A 27,301-nucleotide genomic window follows, 5' to 3' on the forward strand; every position below is an offset into this window, starting at 1 on the left:
AAGTACCTGGCCATTCTAAGTTATATAGGATTATAGGATATAATTATAAAGTACTAAATGATTTTTTCATTTATTTTTGGAGGTGAATTTTCTGCACTTATTTCAGTAAAATTCAAATACTAAAACTGAGTAGGATATGGAATTAAATCTTATGACTGAAGCTTTCATTGATTTAATGAAACTTCTAATCTGTAAAATTTGCAAATTTCCTTAACTGACTCAGTATGATAAGATGTTTTCTATTGACTGAACAAATTGTATTGCATGCCTGTTACTATCATGTAGATGATATTTTGGCTAATAAAATGCAAATTTCATTTTAAATAAGTTTTGCTGACGTGACTTTTGTCTGGTATTTTCTCATTCTGTACCTGTAATGTGATTAAAAGGGAGTCCTTATACACACAGAAATCAAGAACCATTTGTGAAATTAGTGAATTCTTATGTCAGAAAAGGAACAAATAACTGTGGGCTGGAGTAGTCTAGAACTCATGCATGAAGCTGAGACCTGAGATAAAAGTAGAATTTGGACAGATGAAAAGAAATATAGCCATTTAAGGTAGTATGCAGAAAGCCTTAGTGTTGGGACTATTCATAAAAATCATCAGTAATATCATTGTTATTCATTTATGTAGGACTTTAAAAATTAGTAGTGTTTTGTTGTTAGATTTTGTTGATAAATCTACAGGGGTAGGTACAATAGCAATTATTCTTGTTTTATAGATGAAGAACCTAAGGTTCAGAATTGTCTTATGGTTTCACAGCATCAGAGGTAGTTTGAACATAGTTCTTGCTGACATAACTATTTAGCATTGTATCCACTATTCCACATTGGTTATAAAATGAGAGGTATGTTCTGGGAATGACAGAGTTTAAGGGAGTAGTGGACTCTCCCCTTTACTTATAAGATATTCAGTATTATTTTTCGTCTAGATAAGGCTCATTCTATGCTTGTGAAGTAAATTTTATTGCCTGCCCTATTTGTTGAATGCACTAAGTAAATTTACAATGCACTGTTTTAGTCTTAAAAAGGCAAACTGGGGTTTTAGAAACACTTCTCAATCTTCATAGTCACAAAATTGAACACAATATCCAGATCTCTCTCACCCTCCCTCCCCCTTTTAGTAAATTATTCTGGAATATGCTAACTTTGTGTTCATGTAAATAATTCTCCCCCCTTTCCCCTCATTTGTTGGAATGGCATGTTGTTTCAGTATTTTTTTTTTTTTTTAAATCACAACACAGTATTTGCCATGAGGAGTTCTGGAGAGAACTGAGACTTGTGGTATTCTCCTCCTGCCCCTTACAACTTGAGTCCTAGTTTAGTTCCATATATTTCATAACTTAATTGAAATTTATTACATTTGCACCCTTTTTAAGAATCCTTGGTCTATGCAATATAATTAAGTTGATTTTATTTTCTCTTTGATTTGGAGTTAAAAAAGTTTTTTGTTTTCTAGGTAGGGTTGGTGGTTTGCATGGAATCAGAGAATTTCAGATCGAAAAGAGAATTTTAAAACCACTTTTTTAAATAAGAAAAGTTCTTAGGGATTTAGATGCATTACAAATTTAAGCCATCTCTACCAGCCTTGCTGTTTTAGGTACTAGAGAGAAATGAAATCTGTGTTCTTGATATTACTAAATAGCATATTTGTTTTACTAGAGATAAAATTGACTTCTTTATTTTCTTGGAGGAACTGAAGTGGGTCTCAAGAATAAAATATCAGTGTATATGGTTTTAAATAGTTATTCATGGTTATTATCAGCAGGTGCATACTTAACTCTTAAAAACATGATGGAACCTGATTTGAGGTTTTTGTCATTTTTTTTTTCAACTGTTATAATCCATTTTTAATGTTGTAAAAAACAGGTAGAAAAGAAGTATTCAGGAGTTATTCAACTAAGAATTAACAATTATTGGTGAAAATAATGTTCCGAGTAGTAAATAATTAGACTAGAATGAGAAATTAAGAAATATATAAAGAAAATTTCCCTTAGCTACTGGGATATTAAGTTTTGTTTATTATCCCTTATACTTGTTGGGTTCCTGTCCCCTATGTACAAAACATCTATTTGCTGAAAGAGTGGGATGTATTTAGAAAAAAATTTAACAAATTGTTTCTCTGAAAAGGTTTTCTAAAAGAAATTATGCGTTCACAACTGTTTTTGTTTGTTTGTTTGTTTGTTTGGTTTTTTTGTACTTTGAAATAACATGTTGGGCTAAAGTTCATGCTACTACATATTCTTATGGGGAATACAATTTTGTGTCTCTAGAGCGATCGTTGTCTTACTCTGATGAGTCTCGACTGTCAAATCTTCTTCGGAGGATTACCCGGGAAGATGACAGAGACCGAAGACTGGCTACTGTAAAGCAATTGAAAGAATTCATTCAGCAACCAGAAAATAAGCTGGTCAGTCTGTTCTATTTAAACAAGACATGAAAATAAGATTTATTTGTATAATTAAATCTTTTTTTAAGTGGGAGTGGGGGAGAAAGGCAGAAGGAGGAAATTTTCTCTTGGGGAAAAATACCAGAGTATGTATTTCTGGTTCATTTAGTTGTTGCAGTACTTTCACTATGCAGTGTGAGTTTTGGGACAGGAGCATATGTTTATATGTGTAATGACAGTGATAGGGTGAGTGACAATCTGTGTAGAGATGAACTATTTTAATTGCATGTATTTTCTTTGAAAATAGTCAAGTTTCTTAGACAAATTATTGAACTCTTAATAAAAATGGGAAAAATACTAGAAATGTGAAGTTTTTCTTTCTTAAACTTTCAGGTACTAGTTAAGCAGCTAGATAATATCTTGGCAGCTATACATGATGTGCTTAATGAGAGGTAAGGTGGAATAAATAAAGTTACTTTAAACAATGTTATTTCTAATACTTTTACATATATATAAATAAATGTTAGCTAAAGTAGATTGCTTAGAACAAATATCAATGGGATATTTTCAGTGTACCCAGAATGCTAGGTTTTGCTAGATTCTTCTAATTTAAGTTCTCTTGAGCTAGATGTTTACCCTGTTTCTCCAAAAATGGTGCTTCCCTATTTACCCATTGGTGTAGAGGTTCAACAAATTTTGGGATAAAAATTGTTGAGTAGTCATGGTGAACCATTAACTTTACCTCTGCCCTTTAATTGTCTTGCTTTATAGAGTAACTCTTAATGGATTTTTACTTTATACTCTAGCTCATGAGATCATAATACCATTAGAATGTTAGAACTCCAAGGGACCTTTAGAGGTAATCTAATCCAGCTACCTCCTTTAACAGATGAAGAAACTGAGACCCAGAATGGTGAAATGACCCATCAAGTTAGTGGTAGAGGTGGGACTAAAATTTTGGTCTCCTGACTTGTAGTGCAATGCTTTTTATACTCTTGTTATTTCATTAATAGGAGGATCCTTAAATCAATGCTCTTACCTTCAATTAAATTTTACTATTTAGCCACTCTATTTCACTTACTGTTTAGATTTTATATCACTTTGTTTCCTAGGATGTTCTGTTATATATATGTGTATGTATATTTATACTAATACAATGTAAATATGTATGTAGTTGACAATTTTTCTGATTTAGATGGCTTTGATAGCTCATTTCTATTTAAAGATGGAATTTGAAGCTAGAAGTCAGTCTAAGGCTAGCATTAAATAACTTTTTCTCCTTGTTAGTTTCACAAAAATAGAAGATAGTAAACTATTCAATGCTTTTTCTGTTGTAAAGGGAATATAGTATGGCTGCCTTTAAAATTGGTTAGATTTCAACTCTTTGATTACTTGAGTTTTGATTACTTAAGTTTTTCTTATTTAAAAGATTATTCACTTTATAAAATGTTAATATCTTTTAAAACTGAAGCTAACTTTTTTCTGTTGATATCATTACAGTAGCAAATTGCTTCAAGAATTGAGACAGGAGGGAGCTTACTCTCTTGGCCTTCTTTGTGCTTCCCTAAGCTATGAGGCTGAGAAAATCTTCAAATGGATTTTTAGCAAATTTAGCTCATCTGCAAAAGATGAAGTTAAACTTCTTTACTTATGTGCCACCTACAAAGCACTAGAGACTGTAGGAGAAAAGAAGGCTTTTTCATCTGTAATGCAGGTAAGACTGAAAACCAATTTTTAAAAAATCTATCAGTGCATTATATATTGGGTAGAATAAATACTTATTAAATGAATAATACTTAAATGGAAAATTTTCCACAATACCTAACACATACTTGGAAGGAAAGATAAAGAAAAAAATTATAATTGTTTACTAAATGTGTCTCTTAAAGATATCAGCCATCATATTTGGTACTGAAGCCACTATTTACATGGAATCAGTACTTTGGTCTTTTAATTTTTGTTTTTGAATTTGACTCCTATAGTATTGCTTAGGACTGTTCTGATCTTGTTTTCTTTTCTATTTGAATTGTAATCAGTCATTTCAACAATGTACTCTTGTCCCCACTTGAACTGTTTGATATTTCCTTGATTATTCACTTTTCATGTTTTGCTAACTCTTAACCAGAGCTTCAGGTAACTCCTACTTTTCATCATCTACTCTTAGTCCTGAGAATCCAAATAAACACTTCAACTAAGCTGTCATTACTATAAGGCAATTCTCATATTGATTTCTTATGTTTGTATCATATTCTTTATAGTGACTAAAAGCTACTTATTTCCTAAAGTCCCCAACTTCTTGAGAAGATTTTGGGGCTATCTGACCCAAAAGAAAAAAGTGACCTAACAATTAGAACTATTCATATTGAAATATATGGTACTATGGGGGGTAGTAGGTACTTCCTTATTTTATGTCTTCAAGAAAAGATTAAAAAACCCTAACCCTAAATTGTAAAGGATATTCTTGTTTAGGTAAAGATTGGACTATGTGACCTCTGAGATTCCTTCTAACTCTTAAAAGAATTTCATTCTATAACTTTATCTGCTTTTCTTTTAGTTCTAAATCAATGATCTTACTTAGGTTCTCTCTCTCTCTCTCCTCTTTAGTGTAGAGAAAGATTAATTTTCTCTTTGTCAAAGATAGCCTTTCTCTGCCTATACTTGCTATTCCTTGCCTTCTTAATGCCTTGAGGCATATCTAAGTATCACATTTTTCAGGAACTTGTTTATGTTCCATATTTTATATACCTTCAGTTTTTTTTTTTTTTTCTGTCTCCTTTCCATCATAAACAGGTCCTGCCTTTTGATAAAGATGTCTGCTGTTCTTTCAAACTGTTATCTTATAACTTACATTGCCAAACTTTTAGAGTGTCTCTACTTCTTCAATTCCTTCCCATATCCCAACCCCTTTCCCTAATGTCTATATATAATATTGTACTATGATGGTGTTCTTCAAGATATAACTGTGATATAAGATCTCAAGAACTGGAATGGCTCTCAGGCCATTTGGTCCAATCGACACATGAAAAGAAATCTCCTCTGTTATGTGTTATGTTATATTATATTAACTTAAGTTATATTAACATCTCTTGACAGTATATTGAATATTTTTCCACTACTGCTCTCATAATGGATTACTTGATAATTCTCAGAATCAAGGTATCCAAAACTTATGATGATCTAGTTTAATTTGTATCTGAAGACAGATTTTTTTTTTGATAAATGCTCTCCAAAAAGTGGTGAACCCCTTGTTTGAAGATCCAATTTTCAAGACATTCATTCCTTTTTAGGAAAATCCTAAGTATTAGGAAGTATATTTTTAAATTTAATGGCAGTTAGGTGGTACAGTGAATAGAGTATCAGACCTACTCAGGAAGATGCATCTGCCTCAACTCAAATCTGGTCTTAACATATTAGCTAAGAGCTAGACTCCTTGAGTGAGTCATTTAACCCTGTCTGCCTCAATTTTCTCATTTGTAAAAGGTACTGGAGAAGGAAATGATAAACTCCTCCCAATATCTTTGGAAAGAAAACTCCAAATCAGGCCACAAAAAGTTGGACACTACCGAAATGACTGAATTAACAAAATTGAACCAAACTATATTCTTTCTGTACACATTTTCATTCTGTAGTCCATATTTTCTTCCCCCTCTCTACCTTACCTATTCCCTAGACAGCAATTAATCCAATATACATCAAACATGTGCAATTCCTTCAAACATATTTCCATATTTATCATGTTACATAAGAAAAACTAGACCAAAAAAGGGAGAAATAATGAGAGAAAAAACAACAAAGGTGAAAATATTATGTAGTAATCCATATTCAGTCCCTATTGTCCTCTCTCTGGATGAAGGAGGCTCACTCCATCACAGATCATTTGCAACTGGCCTGAGTCACCTTATTGTTGAAAAGAGCTAAGTCCATCAGAGTTAGTCATCACATAATCTTGTTGTTGTGTACAATATTCTTTTGGTTCTAACTCTTCGCTTAGTATCAGGTTATTAAGTCTCTCCAGACTTTTCTGAAGTCATTCTGCTGATCATTTCTTATAGAACAATGTTCCATTACATTCTTATACCATGACTTTATTCAGCCTTTCCCCAACTGATGAGCATCCGCTCAATTTTCAGTTTCTTGACACTATAAAAAAAGAGCTGCTACAAACATTTTTGCCCATGTGTGTCCTTTTTCCTTTTTTATGATCTCTTTGGAATACACTGCTGGATCAAAAGATTATGCACAGTTTGATAGCCTTGGGCATAGTTCCAAATTGCTCTCCAGAAGGATTGGATCAATTCACAACTCCACGAATAATCATACATTTTTATATAATTTATATTCTATACATTACATATTACTTAAATTCAGTATGAAATTAATGAGTGCTTATTCAAATCACCAACATGAAAAAATTAGCCTCAAAATAGTGATAGATCACATAACCATTAATAAAGTACTAGTGTTAAAACAAGAAATTTTTACTATTTAATTTGATCCAAGATTCTTTGATGGAGTGCATGGACCACAGTTGGAAATTTCTATTTAAAGTCAAAAAGTTAATTATTGCAGTCATCAACTGATAATCTTTTATGTAGGCTATTTAGAATTGAATAGAAAATTGTTTCTAGTCCTAAAATTTTCTTAACTTGATTTAGTTTTGTCTAGATGATAAATACCACTTTGGAAATATTTGAGAATAAACATTTTTTACTGTCAATTTTTAAATTTGTGGGACAGACAAGCATTTCCATAACTATACATATGGTTAGGGAGAAAATGTGGGTGGGTTTGTATGTGTATCATAACAATAAAAAAAGATAATTGTATATGAAATTACACAACTATACAACTTGGTGTTCCTTTTAAATGTATAATACTTATGTCAATTTATTTGTCTTATTTTTCTCACCTTTCTCCCCGCTAAAGAGATGACTACCATTATAGATGGATAGATGGGTGGGTGGGTGAGTGGGTAGGTAGGTAGGTAGATCATGAGATAGATTATTCTATACATCTGTTTGTTAATTCTTTACATATAGGTAACATCTATCTTCATTGCCCTTTATAATAATCAAGATTGTTTATTTGTTCAGTCATTTTATATAGTATTGTGATTGTATACTTTGCTCTTCACTATTTCTTTTAAATCTTTCCAAGCTCTTTCTAAGATCTTTGAGCTCATCGTTTCTGATAGCAGAGAATTCCTTCACAGCCATATACCACAACTTCCACATTCCCTAATTTATGAGTATCCCTGCAATTTCCAATTTTTTTGCTACCACAAAGAGAGCTTTTGTAAATATCCCATTCACATTCAGATTACTGTTTGTGAATTTCCTGTCATCTTATTTTATTCATTATTTTCTTTCTCAGACTCTTTACCATATCCCTGTCTTCTCTCCCCACCCTCCCACTTAACACATCTCTCCAAAAATTCTTTCTCTATCCTCTCCCATCCTCTCAATTCTCAATCTACAGGTCTCTCTAAAAATCTCTTCCCTGTCCTGTCATCCAGTTTTTTTCACTTCTTTTCATGTTCAGAAGGCTTCTACACCTTTCCAAATATATACATTGTTTCCTCTTCCATCCAAATGAGAATAAGAGTCCAACATTACCAGCTCTCCACCCCACCTACTTTCTCTGCATTAGATCTTCCTCTCATGACCCATTTTTATAATATAATTGCTCCTTTTTTTTTTAACCTTTTTCCTATCCAGTTTTACTTTTTAGAACCACCCAATCATAAAAACTTATCTCCAGCCTTTCTTTTATTTATTTATTTATTTTTTGGAAAAAAAATTTTTTAATAGCTTTTTATTTACAAATTATATGCATGGGTAATTTTACAGCATTGACAATTGCCAAACCTTTTGTTCCAATTTTTCCTCTCCTTCCCTCCACCTCCTTTCTTAGATTGCAGGATGACCAGTACATGTTAAATATATTAGAGTATAAATTAAATTAAATACAAAATAATTATACATGTCCAAACCGTTATTTTGCTGTACAAAAAGAATCAGACTCTGAAATATTGTACAATTAGCCTGTGAAGGAAATAAAAAATGCAGGTGGGTAACAATATCGGGATTGGGAATTCAATGTAATGGTTCTTAGTCATCTCCCAGAGTTCTTTCGCTGGGTGTAGCTGGTTAAGTTCATTACTGCTCCTTTGGAACTGATTTGGTTCATCTCATTGCTGAACATGGCCAGGTCCATCAGAATTGATCATCATATAGTATTGTTGTTGAAGTATATAATGATGTCCTGGTCTTGCTCGTTTCGCTCAGCATCAGTTTGTGTAAGTCTCTCCAGACCTTTCTGAAATCATCCTGTTGGTCGTTTCTTACTGAACAATATTATTCCATATTATTCATATACTACAATTTATTCAGCCATTCTCTAATTGATAGGCATCTGCTCAATTTCCAGTTTCTGGCCACTCCAAAGAGACCTACCTCAAACATTCTTGTACATAGAGGTCGCTTTCCCTTCTTTAAGATCTCTCTGGGATATAAGCTCAGTAGTAACACTGCTGGGTCAAAGAGTGCATAGTTTGATAACTTTTTGAGCATAGTTCCAAATTGCTCTCCAGGTTGGTCCAGCCTTTCTTTTACTTAGTAATGATGACATTATTGAGTGAGAGAGAGAGAGTGTGTGTGTGTGTGTGTGTGTGTGTGTGTGTGAACAGCTAGATATTTTCAAGGATTTTTAATTTTTCATATCTTATGCTAGGCATTTATCATTTTCCCTCTCATCTTCTATAGTCAGTTAGTTACTAAACCGGTTTCTTCAATGAAAATTCCCAGCCTTCCTGATTCAAGCCTTTATTATCTTGTACCTAGATTATCTGTTTGTTATTATCTGTTGTTTTACTGCCATTCTGTGAAGTGTCTATAGCCTCTACTGTTTTCTTCAACACTGACTCTTGAAAAAACTTCGGTTCAAACTTTTTGCCTCCTTCACCCCACCCCCTTCCCTAGACGGCAGGTAGTCCCATACATGTTAAATATGTTAAATACAATATATGTGTATGTATTTATTTATTTTTTTCCTTTTATTTAATAATAACTTTATATTGACAGAATCCATGCCAGGGTAATTTTTTTTACAACATTATCCCTTGCACTTGTTTCTGTTCCGATTTTTCCCCTCCCTCCCTCCACCCCCTTCCCTAGATGGCAAGCAGTCCTATATGTATATGTATTTATACAGTTACCTTGTTGCACAGGAAAGATCGGATTTAGAAAGAAGGTAAAAATAACCTGAGAAGAAAAAAAAAATGCAAGCAAACAGTAACAAAGAGTGAAAATGTTATGTTGTGGTCCATACTCATTTCCCAGTGTTCTTTCTCTGGGTATAGCTAGTTCTGTTCATTACAGATCAATTGGAACTGATTTGGATCCTCTCATTGTTGGAGAACCATGTCCATCAGAATTGATCATGATGTAGTATTGTTGTCGAAATATATGATCTCCTGGTTCTGTTCATTTCACTTAGCATCAGTTCATGTATGTCTCTCTAAGCCTCTCGGTATTCATCCTACTGGTCATTTCTTATAGAACAATAATATTCCATAACATTCGTATACCACAATTTATTTAGCCATTCTCCAATTGATGGGCATCCCCTCAATTTCCAGTTTCTAGCCACTACAAAGCTAACTACTACTTTTCGATTTTAAAAACTTTTTTTTTTTTTTTTTCATATCATCTCCTGTCTCTGGAACTAACCCTCTACCTTATTTGCTTTTCTTTTTTCTCTTAAGTTTTAGCTTGCATGCCACTTTACCCATAAATCTACCTTTTTCATTTTCTCTTTTCTAGTTTTCCTCTACCTCTCTCTCCAGCCTTTTCCTAAATTTGTTATAGAACACAATCTGAGCTGGTCCTTTGCATTTATCAACACTCTCTTCTATGCATAACTCTTCCCCTACTTCAAGTTAGATTGTAAACTTCTTGAGAGAGTGTCTATTTCATATCTTTTTTTTGTATTCCTCATGTTTAGCACAATTCCTTGTACTTATAATTAATTATTTTTGGCTTACATGGAATGGGTAATTCCATGTGTGTGTGAAAATTGAACATTAGATTATTTAACTAGGGATTGTATGGTCTTTTTTAGATAATCATGCGATAAAATACCTATATCAAGTGATATAAAGCAATTAGAACAGTGAATGTATAATAATTTTGTTTTACTTCTGTATATAAATATTTTAAATAGGCTTGTTCCTGAATGACTCAAAAAAGAGTTATAGATTATTTTTAAGTTGAGATATTGCTTAATTCTGAAATAAAGTGATTTAAAGGCAGTTTAACCTTTGAAAGTTCTTAAATACTCTGAATCACTTTAAAGCAAAATATAATTATGGGGAAAAGAAAAAACCTGATATTTTTTAAGCTTAAAGGACACTGCTTTTGTCCTTCGTGTATATTTAGTTAGTAAGTAGATGTGTAAAATGTTACTGAGTAAAGAAAAATGTCGTTTTAAAAATTATATATAATGCATTGTTTAATATAATCTTTTCTTTATTTAGCATATCTTTCTAAGTCTCACTAGTCATGATAAGAATATTTCTGATGGATTCCAAAGAGTATGTTGGATTTTTTTTCCCTTCATTTTGATTCCTTAGGGGAAAGATGTTTTCAGAATACAATTTTTTTAAGAGGACCATCATAGAATCTAATCCAATGTAATTGACACACAATTAACTAGTTAAGTAAGTACCATTCCTAATCTTCTTTCAGCTTGGTGAGGAATTTATGCTTTGTGATTTTTATTTTTAAGCTTGTGATGACCAGCCTACAGTCCATTCTAGAAAATGTGGATACACCAGAATTACTCTGCAAATGTGTGAAGTGCATACTTTTGGTGGCTCGATGTTACCCTCATATTTTCAGCACAAATTTTAGGGTGAGTTTTTGTTCCTTTCTTCATAGAGAGTTAGGAGTGGTCCATGAAAGTCAGGCTTTCTGTAGACTGGTCTTCCATAGTGCTTCTGTTTATCTTGATGTGTTTCTCCTTTTTATGCTGGTATGAATTAACAACTTGATATATAATTTAGGAGATATTACCTCATTGTGGTGTAGAAGAGATAGGTCTGGGGATAGATTTAGGATTTAAATTGACATATATTAGTTGTGTGTTGGTAAATTGACATATATTAGTTGTGTGTTAGTTGGTAAAATTATTTAACTTCATGTTAAATTGAATGAGAAAATTTTTATATTAAGGAGTTGCTTACATAAAAAAAATTGCAGGTCTAATTTGTCTTGTTCTCCAAAAACACTAACCAGTTTGTTTTCTTGATATTTCTTTTTTATAATAACAAAAAAGTTTGGATAGAATAGATGTTCTTTTACTTTGAAATGTACTGAAAATGGGAAACTTAATAAATCCACAGAAATTTTAGATTGATTAAAACCCTTTTTTCTCCTTAAAGGATACGGTTGATATATTAGTTGGATGGCATATAGATCACACTCAGAAACCTTCTCTGACTCAGCAGGTGTCTGGTAAGTATTTTAATCTATACATTTTAGAGTGTTTTTAGTCTGTACAAATTAAATATTATGATTTAAGGAGAATATGTGCTTTATGAAAGTACTTGATTTTCTTGAATATAAATAATAGTATTTTATCTACTTTGTAGAAATGAGATCACTGTAAAGAGTAAATTTTTCTTTTTTTTTTTTCCCTCTTTTTTTTTATTATAGCTTTTTATTTACAAGATATATGCATAGGTATTTTTTCAGCATTGACATTGCAAATCCTTTTGTTCCAACTTTTTCCCTCCTTCCTCCCACCCCTTCCCCCAGATGGCAGGTTGACCAATACATATTAAATATATTAAAGAATAAGTTAAATACAATATATGTATACCTATCCAAACAGTTATTTTGCTGTATAAAAAGAGTCGGACTTTGAAATAGTGTACAATTAGCTTGTGAAGGAAATAAAAAAGGCAGGCGGACAAAAATAGAGGGATTGGGAATTCTATGTAGTGGTTCATAGTCATCTCCCAGAGTTCTTTCCCTGGGTGTAGCTGGTTCAGTTCATTACTACTCTATTGGAAATGATTTGGTTCATCTCATTGTTGAAGAGGGCCACGTCCATCAGAATTGATCAACATACAATCAGTATTGTTGTTGAAGTATATAATGAGCTTCTGGTCCTACTCATTTCACTCGGCAAGGAGTAACTTTTTCAAAGGAAAGTCATATCAGTGTCAACTATTCATGTTAAACAGATAATGTAGGGGGAAAAAAACCGTAAGAATTTATGTTTCTGAAAATTGGTAACTTAATAAATTTCGGAAGTAAAGGAAGAAGCCAGTCATATGTCATTAATCAATTGCTTACTAAAAATACTTCTATCAAGAAATTAAGACAGATTTAAGGACAGTAGACAGATGCTTAAAAACACACAGACAATATCCTTTCAGATTGATTACATTGCTGAGTAAGTACTATTGATTTTTGGTCACATTCATCAAGCCCCCCAGTCTCTTAAGCATTTTCATTTTCTATCTTATTTGATTCTTAAAAGAAACTATGAAGTAGGTCAATTAGGTTGCAGTTTATATTAGTTAACTTAGGTTTCAATTTCTTTAGACTATTTTCCTAAGTTCAGTTAGCAAATTAGTGGCAGAACTTAAGTTGGAACCAAAGTCTTATATGCAGTGAATTGATTTGATTCTTTGAATTGAGACAAAAAACTTCATATGTTAAATTTTGAAAGTTTGATTTTATGTTCACTTTTCTACATTGCAATATGATATTTAAAATTAATTTGTTTTACTTCTTTGACATAAAATGTAATTAAATACTATTGAAGAGTGGTCCATTTAAAAATAGGATTGGTCAGAGCTAAGTAACACATGTTTTCTTTGGTCACTCTCTTTTAAAATTTGTATTGTACCTTCTCTAGGATGGTTACAGAGTCTGGAGCCATTTTGGGTAGCTGATCTTGCATTTTCTACTACTCTTCTTGGTCAGTTTCTAGAAGATATGGAAGCTTATGCTGAGGTAAGCATGTGAATAGGAATCAGCAAAAATATTTAAAAATCTTAAAAGTTTTCTCATTTGTAAAATGAAGGAATTGGAAAAGTCCCATCTAGCTGTAAATCTGTGATTCTCCATGCATTAAAAATTATTCAAAGCATATGTTTTTAACTAATACTAATATTAGTAATTTAAGTTGTCAACTCTGTCTATGAACACTTTTCCAAAATTAAATTCTGAAAAAAATAAAAATTTCAGTTAAACCTAAAATTGGGACTGAATTATATTAACTTTCCCTCTCCCAGGTACAGGTGCTTGCTGCTGTCAGATTAAAAGGCCAAAAATTGTAGGCCCGAAATTTTCTTTGGGGTTTTAGGGCTAGATAAAAAAACATAATCTCACCATGGTATCTTAATTTTTCTAAATTCTCCTTATTCTAGTTATTATTTTGTTTTTATTCTTAATTCTTTTTGTAAAACTAGTAGTGTGTAAAGGTAAAGACAACTTAAGCGTTAAGAATTTGAGTTAGCTTTGGTGTATCCTCAGGTACTCCTCAACTTGGAGAAGACCATGCTACTTGGGGTAGAGGCATTAAAAAATCATACCCTTACTGGAGCTCTATGCCTTCAATTGACAACTTGGGCAGTGTCCAAGGTTTTAGTCCTGGGTTCTAGGTTTTCTGCTTTTATGGCTATAGTTTTCCTTTTAAAGTCTCTTATGCATTCACTATTTGAATTATAACATTTGAAGTTGTTACAAATCTGTTTTTCTAGTTTGAGCTTTTCTTTTGAACTTTAGTCCTATACTTCCCTATTGTATATTTTCTTTTAGATGTTTCTGCCTCAAATCAAATACATTAGCTTGTTTCTTTTTTTCTTTTTCCTTTTGTGGATGGGCATCACTTTTTTTTTTTTTAATTTTAATTTTATTTTATTTAATAATAACTTTGTATTGACAGAATCCATGCCAGGGTAATTTTTTACAACATTATCCCTTGCACTCACTTATGTTTCGATTTTTCCCCTCCCTCCCTTCATCCCCCCCTCCCCCCCAGATGGCAAGCAGTCCTATATATGTTAAATATGTTGCAGTATATCCTAGATACAATACATATTTGCAGAACCGAACAGTTCTCGCTCTGCACAGGGAGAATTGGGATTCAGAAGGTAAAAATAACTCGGGAAGAAAATCAAAAATGCAAATAGTTCACATTCGTTTCCCAGTGTTCCTTCTTTGGGTGTAGTTGTTTCTGTCCATCATTTATCCATTGAAACTCAGTTAGGTCTCTTTGTCATAGAAATCAACTTCCATCAGAATACATCCTCATACAATATCGTTGTCGAAGTGTATAATGATCTCCTGGTTCTGCTCATCTCACTCAGCATCAGTCCATGTAGGTCTCTCCAAGCCTCTCTGTATTCATCCTGCTGGTCATTCCTTACAGAGCAATAATATTCCATAACATTCATATACCACAATTTACCCAGCCATTCTCCAATTGATGGGCATCCATTCATTTTCCAGTTTCTAGCCACTACAAACAGGGCTGCTACAAACATTTTGGCACATACAGGTCCCTTTCCCTTTTTTAGTATCTCTTTGGGGTATAAGCCCAATAGAAACACTGCTGGATCAAAGGGTATGCACATTTTGATAACTTTTTGGGCATAATTCCAGATTGCTCTCCAGAATGGTTGGATTCGTTCACAGCTCCACCAACAATGCATCAGTGTCCCCGTTTTCCCGCATCCCCTCCAACATTCATCATTTTTTCCTGTCATCTTAGCCAATCTGACAGGTGTGTAGTGATATCTCAGAGTTGTCTTAATTTGCATTTCTCTGATTAATAGTGATTTGGAACACTCTTTCATGTGAGTGGTAATAGTTTCAATTTCATCATCTGAAAATTGTTCATATCCTTTGACCATTTATCAATTGGAGAATGGCTTGATTTTTTATAAATTTGAGTCAGTTCTCTATATATTTTGGAAATGAGGCTTTATCAGAACCTTTAATTGTAAAGATGTTTTCCCAGTTTGTTGCTTCCCTACTAATCTTGTTTGCATTCGTTCTGTTTGTACAAAGGCTTTTTAATTTGATATAATCAAAATTTTCTATTTTGTGATCAGTAATGGTCTCTAGTTCATCTTTGGTCACAAATTTCTTTCTCCTCCACAAGTCTGAGAGATAAACTATCCTATGTTCCTCCAATTTATTTATAATCTCGTTCTTTATGCCGAGGTCATGGACCCATTTTGATCTTATCTTGGTATATGGTGTTAAGTGTGGGTCCTTGCCTAATTTCTGCCATACTAATTTCCAGTTATCCCAGCAGTTTTTATCAAATAATGAAATCCTATCCCAAAAGTTAGAATCTTTGGGTTTGTCAAACACTAGATTGCTATAGTTGACTATTCTGTCTTGTGAACCTAACCTTTTCCACTGATCAACTAATCTATTTCTTAGCCAATACCAAATGGTTTTGGTGACTGCTGCTTTATAATATAATTTTAGATCAGGTAGAGCTAGACCACCTTCATTTGATTTTTTTTTCATTAATTCCCTTGAGATTCTCGACTTTTTATTGTTCCATATGAATTTTGTTGTTATTTTTTCTAGACCATTACATTAGCTTGTTTCTTGTTTGTTCTCTTTATTTCCTTTTTCATGTAGTTAGGGGTATGTTTATATTTTTTCATATGTTCAAGATTTCAAACTTAAAAAAAAAAGTTTTTTCACTTTCAGTGGTCAGTTACCATAGCTAATGAAGTGTCATGTAAATTTGTTTTTATTCTTTTCTTATTGACCTTTTCCTATTCCTAAATTCTGATTACCTTCCCAATCTTCAATTTTTTGCTAGGCCCTACCATACCCTCAATCTCAAGTCTTTTTAGATTGACTCTTTCTTTTCTAAGCCAAACTCTTTGAAAAAGCTTTCTATATTCACTGCCTCCATGTCACTAAGTTGGTGACTTTATTATCTTTGGATTCCTTTGGATTTATCTTGTGTCTTGTGTGTAGATGAAATTTTCCTATTTCTATTGAAAACATCACCATCCTTTTGATCTCCTCATGTTGGCAAACCTAGCATTATCCTTGACTCTTCCTTCTTCCCTATATTTTATATTCAATCTTGCCTTTTCTACTTCTACAACATCTGTTGCATCAGTCCCTTTTAACTCTACTCAACCATTTTAGTTCAGGTTCTCATCAAATCTCACCTAGATTATCTTAATAGTTTCTTAAGAGTTCTACCTGCCTAATTTATCCACAGCTGCCATTATGATTTTACTGAAGGACAGATCTAATCATGGGTGTCTCCTTCTCAGTCAGCTCTAATGAACTTTTGCTGCCCCAATATAATTTTCTATGCTTGGCTTTTTAAGTACTGAAAAATCTGGACCCAAATTATCTATATAATGTCATTATACATGAATCCTCCTCCTCCATACAAACATTTCTTTGATCAGACATGTGGGCCTTCTTTCTGATCTGTATATAATATACCATCTCCACGATACCAGATTGCATATACTGCCATTTGGAGTGGCTGTCTCCTTTCCAGACTACCTGTTATTTAACATCTTTTTAATATTTGCATTTACTTATGCTATACACATCCATACTTGTATTTGTCTTTTTCTTTAGCATATAACTTCTTTTCAAGTAGGGATTATTAAAAAAAAAAATTTATACTTGTGTACTCAGTATCTGGCATATTGCCTGAATATTGTAGGAATATCCACAGGATAAAATTTATGCTACCTTGGAATTCAAGATTTTTCATAAAGTTATTATAACTAGTTTTTTTAATCCCATCTTCCACTATTCTAACTTTTTGGCTTGTAGCATATTGGCCTGTTTGTAGTTCTATAAAAAACTCATGGATATCCTTACCTTATAGCCTTTATTTGAGATATTTCTCACATCTGGAATGTGGATTCCTCCACATTTTTTTGCCTAGATTAAAAGTTTTAATTTTTTTTTAAAAGACTTATTCTGTGTTGCTTTTCTGAATTATTTTAGTCCAGAGAAGAAATTTCCTCTTCAATCTCATAGCATCTGTTATCTATATCATTTACCCAGTACAAGATTGTATAAAATTTCTTGTAATTTAACTTAATGTATTATCTAATTTGTGTGTGTTCTCTCTATCCCAGTTCATTTGTAGATTCTTTAAAGACAGGTTTATTTAGGAAATAATAAGAAAAATATTTGTTGAATAAGTAAAATTTTGAATTCTATGAGACCTTACATAACTAGTCTGTCTTAATATTTTATAGTTCATAGAGAGTTGAAGTTAGTTGGCCAAAGTTGCCAAGTAAGTGGTAGAACTTGGATTCAGAGAAAAGTTCTTGTCACTCTAAGTGCTCCAAAGAGAGTAGAAATTATTTCATTAATTGGATTTGATTAACATTAATGGGGAATAAGAGATCCATTTTTTTCCATCCATTTTGATGTTGTTGACTGTACCAAATGTTTTCTTTTGAGATTAGAATTTTTAAAAATCTTTTTTCTTAATGGAAGTTTTTTATTTATGTGCCTTCATAAATGAATATTCTGTACCCTATCTAGGACCTCAGTCACGTAGCCTCTGGGGAGTCAGTAGATGAAGATATTCCTCCTCCATCGGTATCATTACCAAAGTTAGCAGCACTACTTCGTGTATTCAGTACTGTGGTAAGAAGCATTGGGGAGCGCTTCAGCCCAATCAGAGGTCCTCCAATTACTGAAGCGTATGTCACAGATGTAAGTGGTTTTTTTGTTTGTTTTAAGAATCCTTTATATATCATAACAGAACCTCTCAGTTCTTTAAACTCTGTGGTTACTTTAAATTTTGACTATTTTAACAAATTTGATTATCTGTTTTTTCAATTTCATAGTAAAATGATTAGAAGCAACAAATTAAGAAGGAGGAAAAAAGGCATGCTGATAAAGGAAGAGATATAAAAACTATTAAAAAATAGAATTTATTAAGCATAGCAGACAAAACAGCAGCCACTGTATCAGTTATTATAACATAGTGTAATAATAACATGTTTGTAATAATAAAGTTAAAATTATGTCCTCTGCTTAGAAAGACAGAGAAATTTGTAAAATATATTGTAGAATAATTTGTGTCAGTGGTTTCAAATTATTTGTAGTGAAAAGGATATAACTCTCCAGACAGAAATAACTAATGACTTCTGAGAGACTAGATAATTGAGATTTTTCTGTATAGTTAGTCCTTATTTAATGACAAAAAATGGGTTGGGTAGTGTTCTTCTTCAGATGAATGAATACATTAATGTATAGACAAACCTCTGTTTTTCATATTCATGTGTCATTGCATTTCATCTTTGTTAGAGTCAGGATTAGACTTTAAAAGCTCTAAGAAGCTATGGCATATGCAGCATCCACACCCCCATTAAAAAATATCTCAGCAGACAAGCTAAATCAAATTGAGGTTAAACAAATGGCCTCATACCTGTCTGTGAGTTAGGGAATGTCTAACCCCAAGCAAGTGAAGACTTCCTCTAATAGAATGGGTAGATAAGAATAATTTGTTTCAACAGTGATGAAAGTAGCCCAAACGGACGTTTAGAGATCTTTAAGCTTAGTCAGATCTTGAAGACACTAAAGGTATCGTAGGCCATTGCCAGTTATCTTGATTTTTGTCTTGCCAATGGACTTTATTGAGTTTGGAGCAGAGAACGAAGCAGACAATCTCGTGCAATTCTACCTTACTTAAATCCAGTTCACACACAAGTCAAAACATCACTGCTGATCTCATTGATCCTCTTTGAAAAGAAAGAATGAACAACAAAAATAGCAATTAAACAGCTCACTAAAATACAAAGTAAATCAGTCTAAATATCTTTCCAGAAATGGGACTGTCATAGATTTTAATCTATACTTTTAATAAAACATTTATAATCCTACTTAAAAAGCTTTTTAATTGCTTTCTTATGATGACCAGTAGTTAAAAAATTTTGTTACAAATAATTATATTTTAACATTAGTCTGTTTTCTTTTCTCTGATTTGTATTTATTAGAAATTTGGTATATAAATATTGATTATCCTGCTTGAAAAATTATTTAAAATGTTAAAAACATACTTATCCTGTCATTTATTAATATTGGTCAAATTTTTTTCTTTACTTTTGAAAGATGACAGTTCACAGTTTAAAAAAATTAAAAGTACTGATCAATAACATTGCTGTTATTATTATGCTTAAGCATCATTAAAAAAATTTTTTTTTGTTAACTTTATTTATAGTAATACGTATTTATTAGAATTAATTCTAGCCCTTTAAATTAAATCTTTAGAATTTTCTGTTTTTAGACCACTTTAGTGTTAGCATATTAAATACTCCTGTTAATTAATATAAAATATTATTAATTTAACCATTTTTTTTTAAAGTTCAGAAAGACAGCAGCTTTATTGTCAGAGAACCTGTATTCATATCCTGTATCCAATACTATCTAGGCAGTCTGACACTGACAAGTCATTTAGTAATTCACTTTCTGGACCTCAGTTTCCTTTACTGTATGATTAATATTGACAAGGCTTTTTTTAAAAGCATCTTGAAATCTAAAGGTGATTTTTTTTTTTAAAGAAATAAAAGATAACAATTTTTACAAAATGGATTAATTTTCTCTATAGGTACTGTACAGAGTAATGAGATGTGTTACAGCAGCAAACCAAGTATTTTTTTCTGAGGCAGTTTTGACTGCTGCCAATGAATGTGTTGGTGTTTTGCTTGGTAGCTTAGACCCTAGCATGACTATACATTGTGACATGGTCATCACATATGGATTAGATCAGTTGGAGAATTGCCAGACTTGTGGTACAGATTATATCATCTCGGTCTTGAATTTGCTCACATTGGTAAGTACTTCATTCTAGTTTTTAATTGCCTTTTAATTGATTGATTTATAGTTTATTCAGGTCTTTGAATTTAAACCAATGTTTAAAGCTCTCAAAGGGCATTATTTAAAATTTTATTTTGAGATATTCTTTATATTTAGGGAATTTTTAATGTATTTTTTATATTGTAATAATATTTTTCCCAGTACATTTTCTTTTTTCTTTTCATGTTTTCTTTTTTCTTTCTTTTTTTGCTAGAAGTTCTCTAATATTTTTTAAGTTATTTACAGGGCCAAATCTTTCCTCATAGAAGTATTTATTTCCTTTTGGTTACTCCCTATTATATTTTACTTTTTTCCATTTGAGCTTTTGTGTAGCATTTTGAAAATGGGTTAATTTAGTTTTCTTCTATAAGTAGATGGCTTTTACATTAAGTTTAGAGTTCAGTAGGTTAATTCTGTTTAAGGTTATTTTCCATTAAAATTATACAAGTTTTAAATTTAGTTCATGGGGATTGGACTTTTAAAAATATAGATGAGACAAATATTATTTATCCTATGCTTTTTAGATTGTTGAACAGATAAATACAAAATTACCGTCATCATTCGTAGAAAAACTGTTTATACCGGCATCTAAACTACTACTTCTGCGTTATCATAAAGAAAAAGAGGTAAGTAATGAGTAGATTCCAAGTTGATTTGTGAGGAAAGAGGGATTTAAACATTTTGCCTTATTGGTCATAATGATATGATGGATACTTGTTCTCTGAATTTTAAGGTTGAAATGAATTCTTTAAATAAATATTTGTTGACTATTATAATACCATACAGGTATAGGTTGAAGAAAATAGATTTTCATGTCACAGGTAAAATTTTAAAATTTGATTTAAAATGTCCATCATTTCATTATCATCATAAAGATTTAAACCAGTTGTTAATTTTGGCTTAGCTCTATGCATGCATTTGAGATCTGTTGTTTTATAGTTGTAAAATGAAATTTGTGAATAGCACTTATTTTTGTCAGGAATCAATTTTCAGTTTTCTAACTGAATATCTAACTGTATATCCAAATCACAATCTCCTCCAACCCCTCCCCAAAAAAACAAAAAAACAAACAAAAAAAACCCAACTAAATACAAGAAATGCTCCTTTCAAGCAATTTTCTTTAGAAATTAGCTTTGCTTATAATGTTTTTAGAAATTTTATTGTAATTTCTTCTTAATTAAAACTTAATACCTTACATTTGTGTGATCCTTGACAGCTTTCAAAGCATGTGCTGAACATTTGGAGCTTGGAAATATGTCAGAAATGAGCTGAAATAGAAAAATTACCCTTTTTTGAGATGTTTTCTTAAATTTTCAAGGTTGTTGCTGTAGCTCATGCCGTATATCAAGCTGTACTCAGCCTGAAGAATATTCCTGTTTTGGAGACTGCCTACAGGTTAATTTTGGGAGAAATGACCTGTGCACTGAACAATCTCCTGCATAACCTACAACTTCCTGAAGCCTGTTCTGAAATCCAACATGATGCTTTTAAGAACCATGTATTCAATGTAGACAATGCAAAATTTGTAGTTATATTTGACCTCAGTGCATTAACCACAATTGGAAATGCCAAAAACTCATTGATTGGGGTAAGTCTTTGGTACTTTTTTGGTCCATCCCTCATTTATTTCTAATGTATCAACTATGTGCAACTGTAGTCACATCACCATGATTCCAAAATTACTGTTTAGTTACATTGGCTTAAACATACTTTATAAATGTTGCTGACAGCTCACTTTTATTAAGAATGTCTTTTTAATGATAGTTAAATGGTAGCCCAAAAAAGACAACATTTGCCATTATTTGGGGTATTGTTGGTGTATTTAAGTGTAATTTGTTTTTTAAAAAAAAATAATCTGAGGCAGCTAGGTCACTCAGTGGATAAAGCACTAGGCCTTTGACACTAGCTGTGTGACTCTGGGCAAATCACTTAACCTCTATATGCCTTAATTCACTGGAGAAGGAAATGGTGAATCATTCCAGTATCCTTTCCAGGAATATGGAAAGAATATTGGTGTGCAGTTGATTCACAAAGATTCAGATGCGACTGCACAGCACAAATTGAGGGACAGCTAGGTGGTACCGTGGATAGAATGCCAGGCTTGAAGTTAGAAAGACTCTTCTTCTGAGTTCAAATATGATCTCAGACATTTAAAAACTAGCTGTGAAATCCTGGGAAAGTCACTTAAACCCTGTCTGCCCCAGTTTCCTCATCTGTAAAATGAATGAAGAAGGAAATAACAACAGAATATGTCTTTTCAAATTTTTCTAGTTTTTGTATGTAGTTTGGTGATTATTTTGGTTTTTTGTTTTGTTTTAATATTATGATGTATCTTTTTTTTTTTTTAAGAGCTTTTTATTTATAAGACATATGCATGGGTAATTTTTCAGCATTGACCCTTACAAAACTTTCTGTTCCAATTTTTCCCCTCCCCTAGATGGCAGGTAGACCAATACATGTTAAATATATTAAAGTTTATGTTAAATGCTATATATGTGTGTGTGCGCGTATGTACGTACGTGCGTGTGCGCGCACACACACACACATACACACACACATATTTAAACAGTTATTTTGCTGCACAAGAAAAATCAGATTTAGAAATAAGGTAAAAATAACCTGAGAAGGAAAACAAAAATGCAAGCAAACAATGACAGAAGGAGTGGAAATTTTATGTTATGATCCACATTTATTTCCTATAGTTCTTTCACTGGGTATAGCTGGGTTCTCTTCATTATTGAATAATTGGAACTGATTTGGTTCATCTTATTGTTGAAGAGAGCCACGTCCATCAGAATTGATCATTGTATAATCTTGTTGCTGTTTATAATGATCTTCTGGTTCTCATTTCATTTAGCATCAGTTCTTGTAAATCTCTCTAGGCCTTTCTGAAGTCATCCTGCTGGTTATTTCTCACAGAACAATAATATTTCATAACATTCATATACCACAATTTATTCAGCCATTCTCCAATTGATGGGCATCCTTTCAATTTCCAGTTTCTAGCCACTACAAAAAGGGCTTGCACAAACAAAATGGGTCTCTTTTCCTTCTTTAAGATCTCTTTGAGATGTAAGCCCAGTAGAAACACTGCTGAATCAAAGGGTATGCACAGTTTGATAACTTTTTGAGCATAGATCCAAATTGCTCTCCAGAATGACTGGATCCATTCACAGTTCCACCAACAATGTATCAATATTATGGTATGTCTTTTAGATGAATGTTTTCCATACATGTCAATTATTCAGGGAGTTAATTTTCTTATATTTATCCTCATTTATCCTTAGATTTATCCTCATTGAGTATCTAAATATGTGTGGGTTTTGTTTTTTGTTTGTTTTGCTTAGGCAATTGGGGTTAAATGACTTGCCTTAGGATCTCACAACTAGAAAGTATTAAATGTCAGATTTGAACTCAAGTCCTCCTGACTTCAGGACTGATGCTCTATCCACTGCACCACTTAGCTGCCCTGTGTTTTTGTTTTGTTTTTTAATTATTTTTTTTAAACTTTGAGTTCAAGGATGAAATGGGTTTTGTTTTTGTTTTTGTTTTTTTAAACGATTTCATTTTCCTCCATAATTAATTGGGCATTGATTCTTTCATTGGTAGGAAACATATGCTTTTAGAAAAACTTGTTTATTAGATTCTGGTACTTTCTTTTTAACTATGCTTATAATAAACATTTGCTGGCCTTGGGGTCAAGAAGATCTTAGTTTTTATATGTAGGTTCAGATACTTATTAGTATCTTATTTACATAGATGTAGACAATTCACTTAAATTTCCGCAACTAAAAATAAGCGTAACAGCAGCACTTGTGCTTGCTCCCAGGCTTGTTGTGAGAATCAGGTTTAAGTAAATAGAACCAAGTCTTGTGAATACTTTATTTGTGAAAGTTATTCTGAAGATACTAGACAAAGGACACACTGAATACCATTGCAAATATGAAATACATTTATATTAATAATAAAGAACCTGGTTACTGTATAGTATTTGTTTCTGGGTGAATTGTTTATGTACACTCAGACTATCATAGATTTGTTGATTTTTGACCCTAAATGCTAAACACCAGATTAGAAGAAATATAAAGATGATTTTATGCAATGTGACATTGCAACAAATCTCCCCTAACCTATTCAAATAAATGGGAAGTGGAAAAAGAAACAGATACTGACCTGGATTTTTGTGATTTCTTATGGAAATTTTAATAATATAAAGTTGCCAACTACAGTGAAAAGGCAAATGGGCCAAGTAATCGCCTCCAGTCTATCATTGTTTCTATCATTGTGTCATTATATTGGACCTTAATGTTTCAGTCTCTAATTCTTGTCTATGAGGAAGTAAAAGTGAGACTAAAATGAGGTAGCAATTTCAGATCATGAAGACATGGGAAAAAAATCTATACCTTGCTAGTGACATGATTTTGAGTCCATTGCAGTATCAAATGTGAAAAAAGTTGTAAAGATACTTCACAATTGCAGAATCCCAGACTGTATTAGTACTGAAAAAAACTGACCTAAATATCAGTAATATTTGTCTTTATAAAAGCTGCACTAATAATCTATGTGCACATCAACCGTAATGAAAATATAAGAAAACAACAGTTAAGCTTTCATAAATAATATTTTGAAGTATAACACATGATCATAATCACAAAGTTTGTGAAAGGTATAAAGAATAGAAGATCCCACTTTTTATTGCTTTTTTTTTTAATTGCTTATAAAGAAATTTTTGATTCAGTAGTGTTCTACTCTAACAATGTTTAACAGTCTTCAGGTAATATCAAGGAAGGTGAAAACCAGGAAAATTTATTTGCAGTTAATATGGAAGATATTAGTGCAGTGGCCAAAAAGAAGAGATATAACTTGATGATGAGGGCCATCAGATATTCCAGTTTAAATTGAGGATGTGCTAATTAAAAGCAGTCTCTTTAAGGTATATGCCTACTCATTTGTTAGACCCCACAGTCCATGCAATAGATAACTTATGAATGAAAAATGTCAAATATCTCTTTATAAACATCCATGAAATTAGTCCACACATGTATATTGGATAGAAACCCGGACCCAGACTGAATAAAAAGAGGCTAGATTGCCATTGAGAAATTTTATGCAGTGCCTTTTAAAAGTTCCTAGAAATTAAAACTCCATCCCTTTTCTCTTGGTGATGATATATAACTAAATCAAGAAATGATTTACTTGCTCTTTCTAAAGAATCAATGTCATAGGAGCCTGAGGGCAATGTAAGGCAATGTAAGCTTATAGGTTGTAGCCTCTTATACTTTCTGCTGTAATGTTAAAGATACCATCCAGAAAATGTCATTATGGAAAGCTCTGGGAGGGGGGGAGGGGGAATGGCATGAGCTGATCCTATATTAGTCAGCCAACAAGTATTTATTATATCCCAGTCATTGTTCGAGTTGTAGGGAAACAAGAAGCTCGTATTTTGACATGGGAGATGTATTAGTTTATACAAAATAAATACAAAGTAGTGGGGAGAAGGAATTAGGGAGGCTTTCGGTAGTATAGGAATTCTTAATTTGGGGTATGTACATTTTAAATTATTTTGATAACTGTTTATTTCAACATAATAGGTTTCCTTTCTAATCATACATATTTATGCTTTGAGAATTATTTTTGGGGGCAGGTAGGTGGTGCAGTGAATAGAACACCAGCCCTGGTCAGGAGGACCCGAGTTCAAATCTAGTCTCAGACCTTTTAACACTTCCTGTGTGGCCCCAGGCAAGTCACAACCCCAATTGCCTCAGCAAAAAAAAAAAAAAATTTTCAATACTTTAAAAATCAAATAGAAGAATTTAATTTATTCTGGGGGCAGTAGAAAATCATTGGAGCTGATTGAATAAAAGAGATTTACATCTTTATTTCAGGAAAATCATATTAGCAATTTTGGGGGAAAGAAGCTGTTGTGATTATCTAGGTGAGATTTAATGAGAACCTGAACTAAAATTGTTAAGTAGTTGGAAAGGGATTAATGAAAGAGATGCCGTGGATGTAAAAAAGGCAAGATTGGATGGAAAAAGTAGAGAAGAAAGAGTCAAGGGGAAGATGGGAAGGATGGCGATGCCTTGAACAGAAGAAGGAAAATTTGGAAGAGTTGTTTTAGACATACTGAGTTTGAGATGTTCCATAACATCCAGTTTGAAATGACTAATAAGCAATTGGAGATGTGTTCTAGATATATAGATCTGTGAGTCATCTATATAGAAGAGACAGATAAATCCAAGTGAACTGATGAGTTTACCAAAGATAAGAATTTAAGAGAAGGAGAGAAGAGATCCTACTACAATGGAATACATCCATCTGCCTGATAGGGATGATGAGCCAGCAAAGGAGATTGAGTGGTGGTCATACTGAAAGGTGTCAGAAGAGAAGTGTCATGAAAATCCAGAGAGGACAGAACATTCAGAATAGCTCTGTCACATGCAGAATTATGACTGGAAAAAAGACCATAGTGATTTAGCAATTGAGATACCACTGGCATCTCTGGATGGTGATAATGTTGAAAGTCAGATTAAAAAGAAATGCCAAATTAGTGAATGGAACAGATGTGGAGGTGGAGAGTGTAGATAGCTTTTTCAAGTTTAGGTTAGAAAGGGAAGAATGATCTAGATTGTTAGCTTTGAGGGAGATGGTAGGATCTAACCCCCCAAAAAATTTTTTTTAAGTATGAGGGAGACGAACATATTTGAAAGCAGGAGGGTAGAAAGAAATGAAGTGTTTTGAAGGACAAGGAGGAACATTAAGGGTACAATCTTTTGGAGAGAACTGATGAGATCAAGTATATGTATACTTCTACATAGAAGAGACAGATAAATCCAAGTGAACTGATGAGTTTATCAAAGATAAGAATATAAGAGAAGGATAGAAGAGATCCTACTCTAAAACAGTGGAATACATCCACCCACAGTTAGCCTGATAGGGATGATGAGCCAGCAAAGGAGATTGAGTGGTGGTCATACTGAAAGGTGTTTGATAAAGTATACATATACAGGTGCT

At 32.5% G+C, this 27,301-nt stretch overlaps 1 protein-coding gene across 1 annotated transcript in view; it reads left to right on the forward strand.

Annotated features, from left to right (window-relative positions):
- Nucleotides 1-27,301, forward strand: part of SMG1 (SMG1 nonsense mediated mRNA decay associated PI3K related kinase) — a 116,667-nt gene that overhangs the window by 26,087 nt on the left and 63,279 nt on the right. Inside the window, exons 4-13 of the mRNA XM_051961045.1 lie at nt 2,275-2,411; nt 2,784-2,842; nt 3,891-4,104; nt 11,178-11,303; nt 11,833-11,905; nt 13,320-13,417; nt 17,969-18,142; nt 20,040-20,264; nt 20,812-20,913; nt 21,606-21,875. Of these exons, the coding sequence (XP_051817005.1) occupies nt 2,275-2,411; nt 2,784-2,842; nt 3,891-4,104; nt 11,178-11,303; nt 11,833-11,905; nt 13,320-13,417; nt 17,969-18,142; nt 20,040-20,264; nt 20,812-20,913; nt 21,606-21,875 (1,478 nt within the window). The remainder of the gene's footprint in view (nt 1-2,274; nt 2,412-2,783; nt 2,843-3,890; nt 4,105-11,177; nt 11,304-11,832; nt 11,906-13,319; nt 13,418-17,968; nt 18,143-20,039; nt 20,265-20,811; nt 20,914-21,605; nt 21,876-27,301) is intronic.

The sequence above is a fragment of the Antechinus flavipes genome, chromosome 1 (assembly GCF_016432865.1).
Source record: "Antechinus flavipes isolate AdamAnt ecotype Samford, QLD, Australia chromosome 1, AdamAnt_v2, whole genome shotgun sequence".
Lineage (NCBI taxonomy): Eukaryota > Metazoa > Chordata > Mammalia > Dasyuromorphia > Dasyuridae > Antechinus > Antechinus flavipes.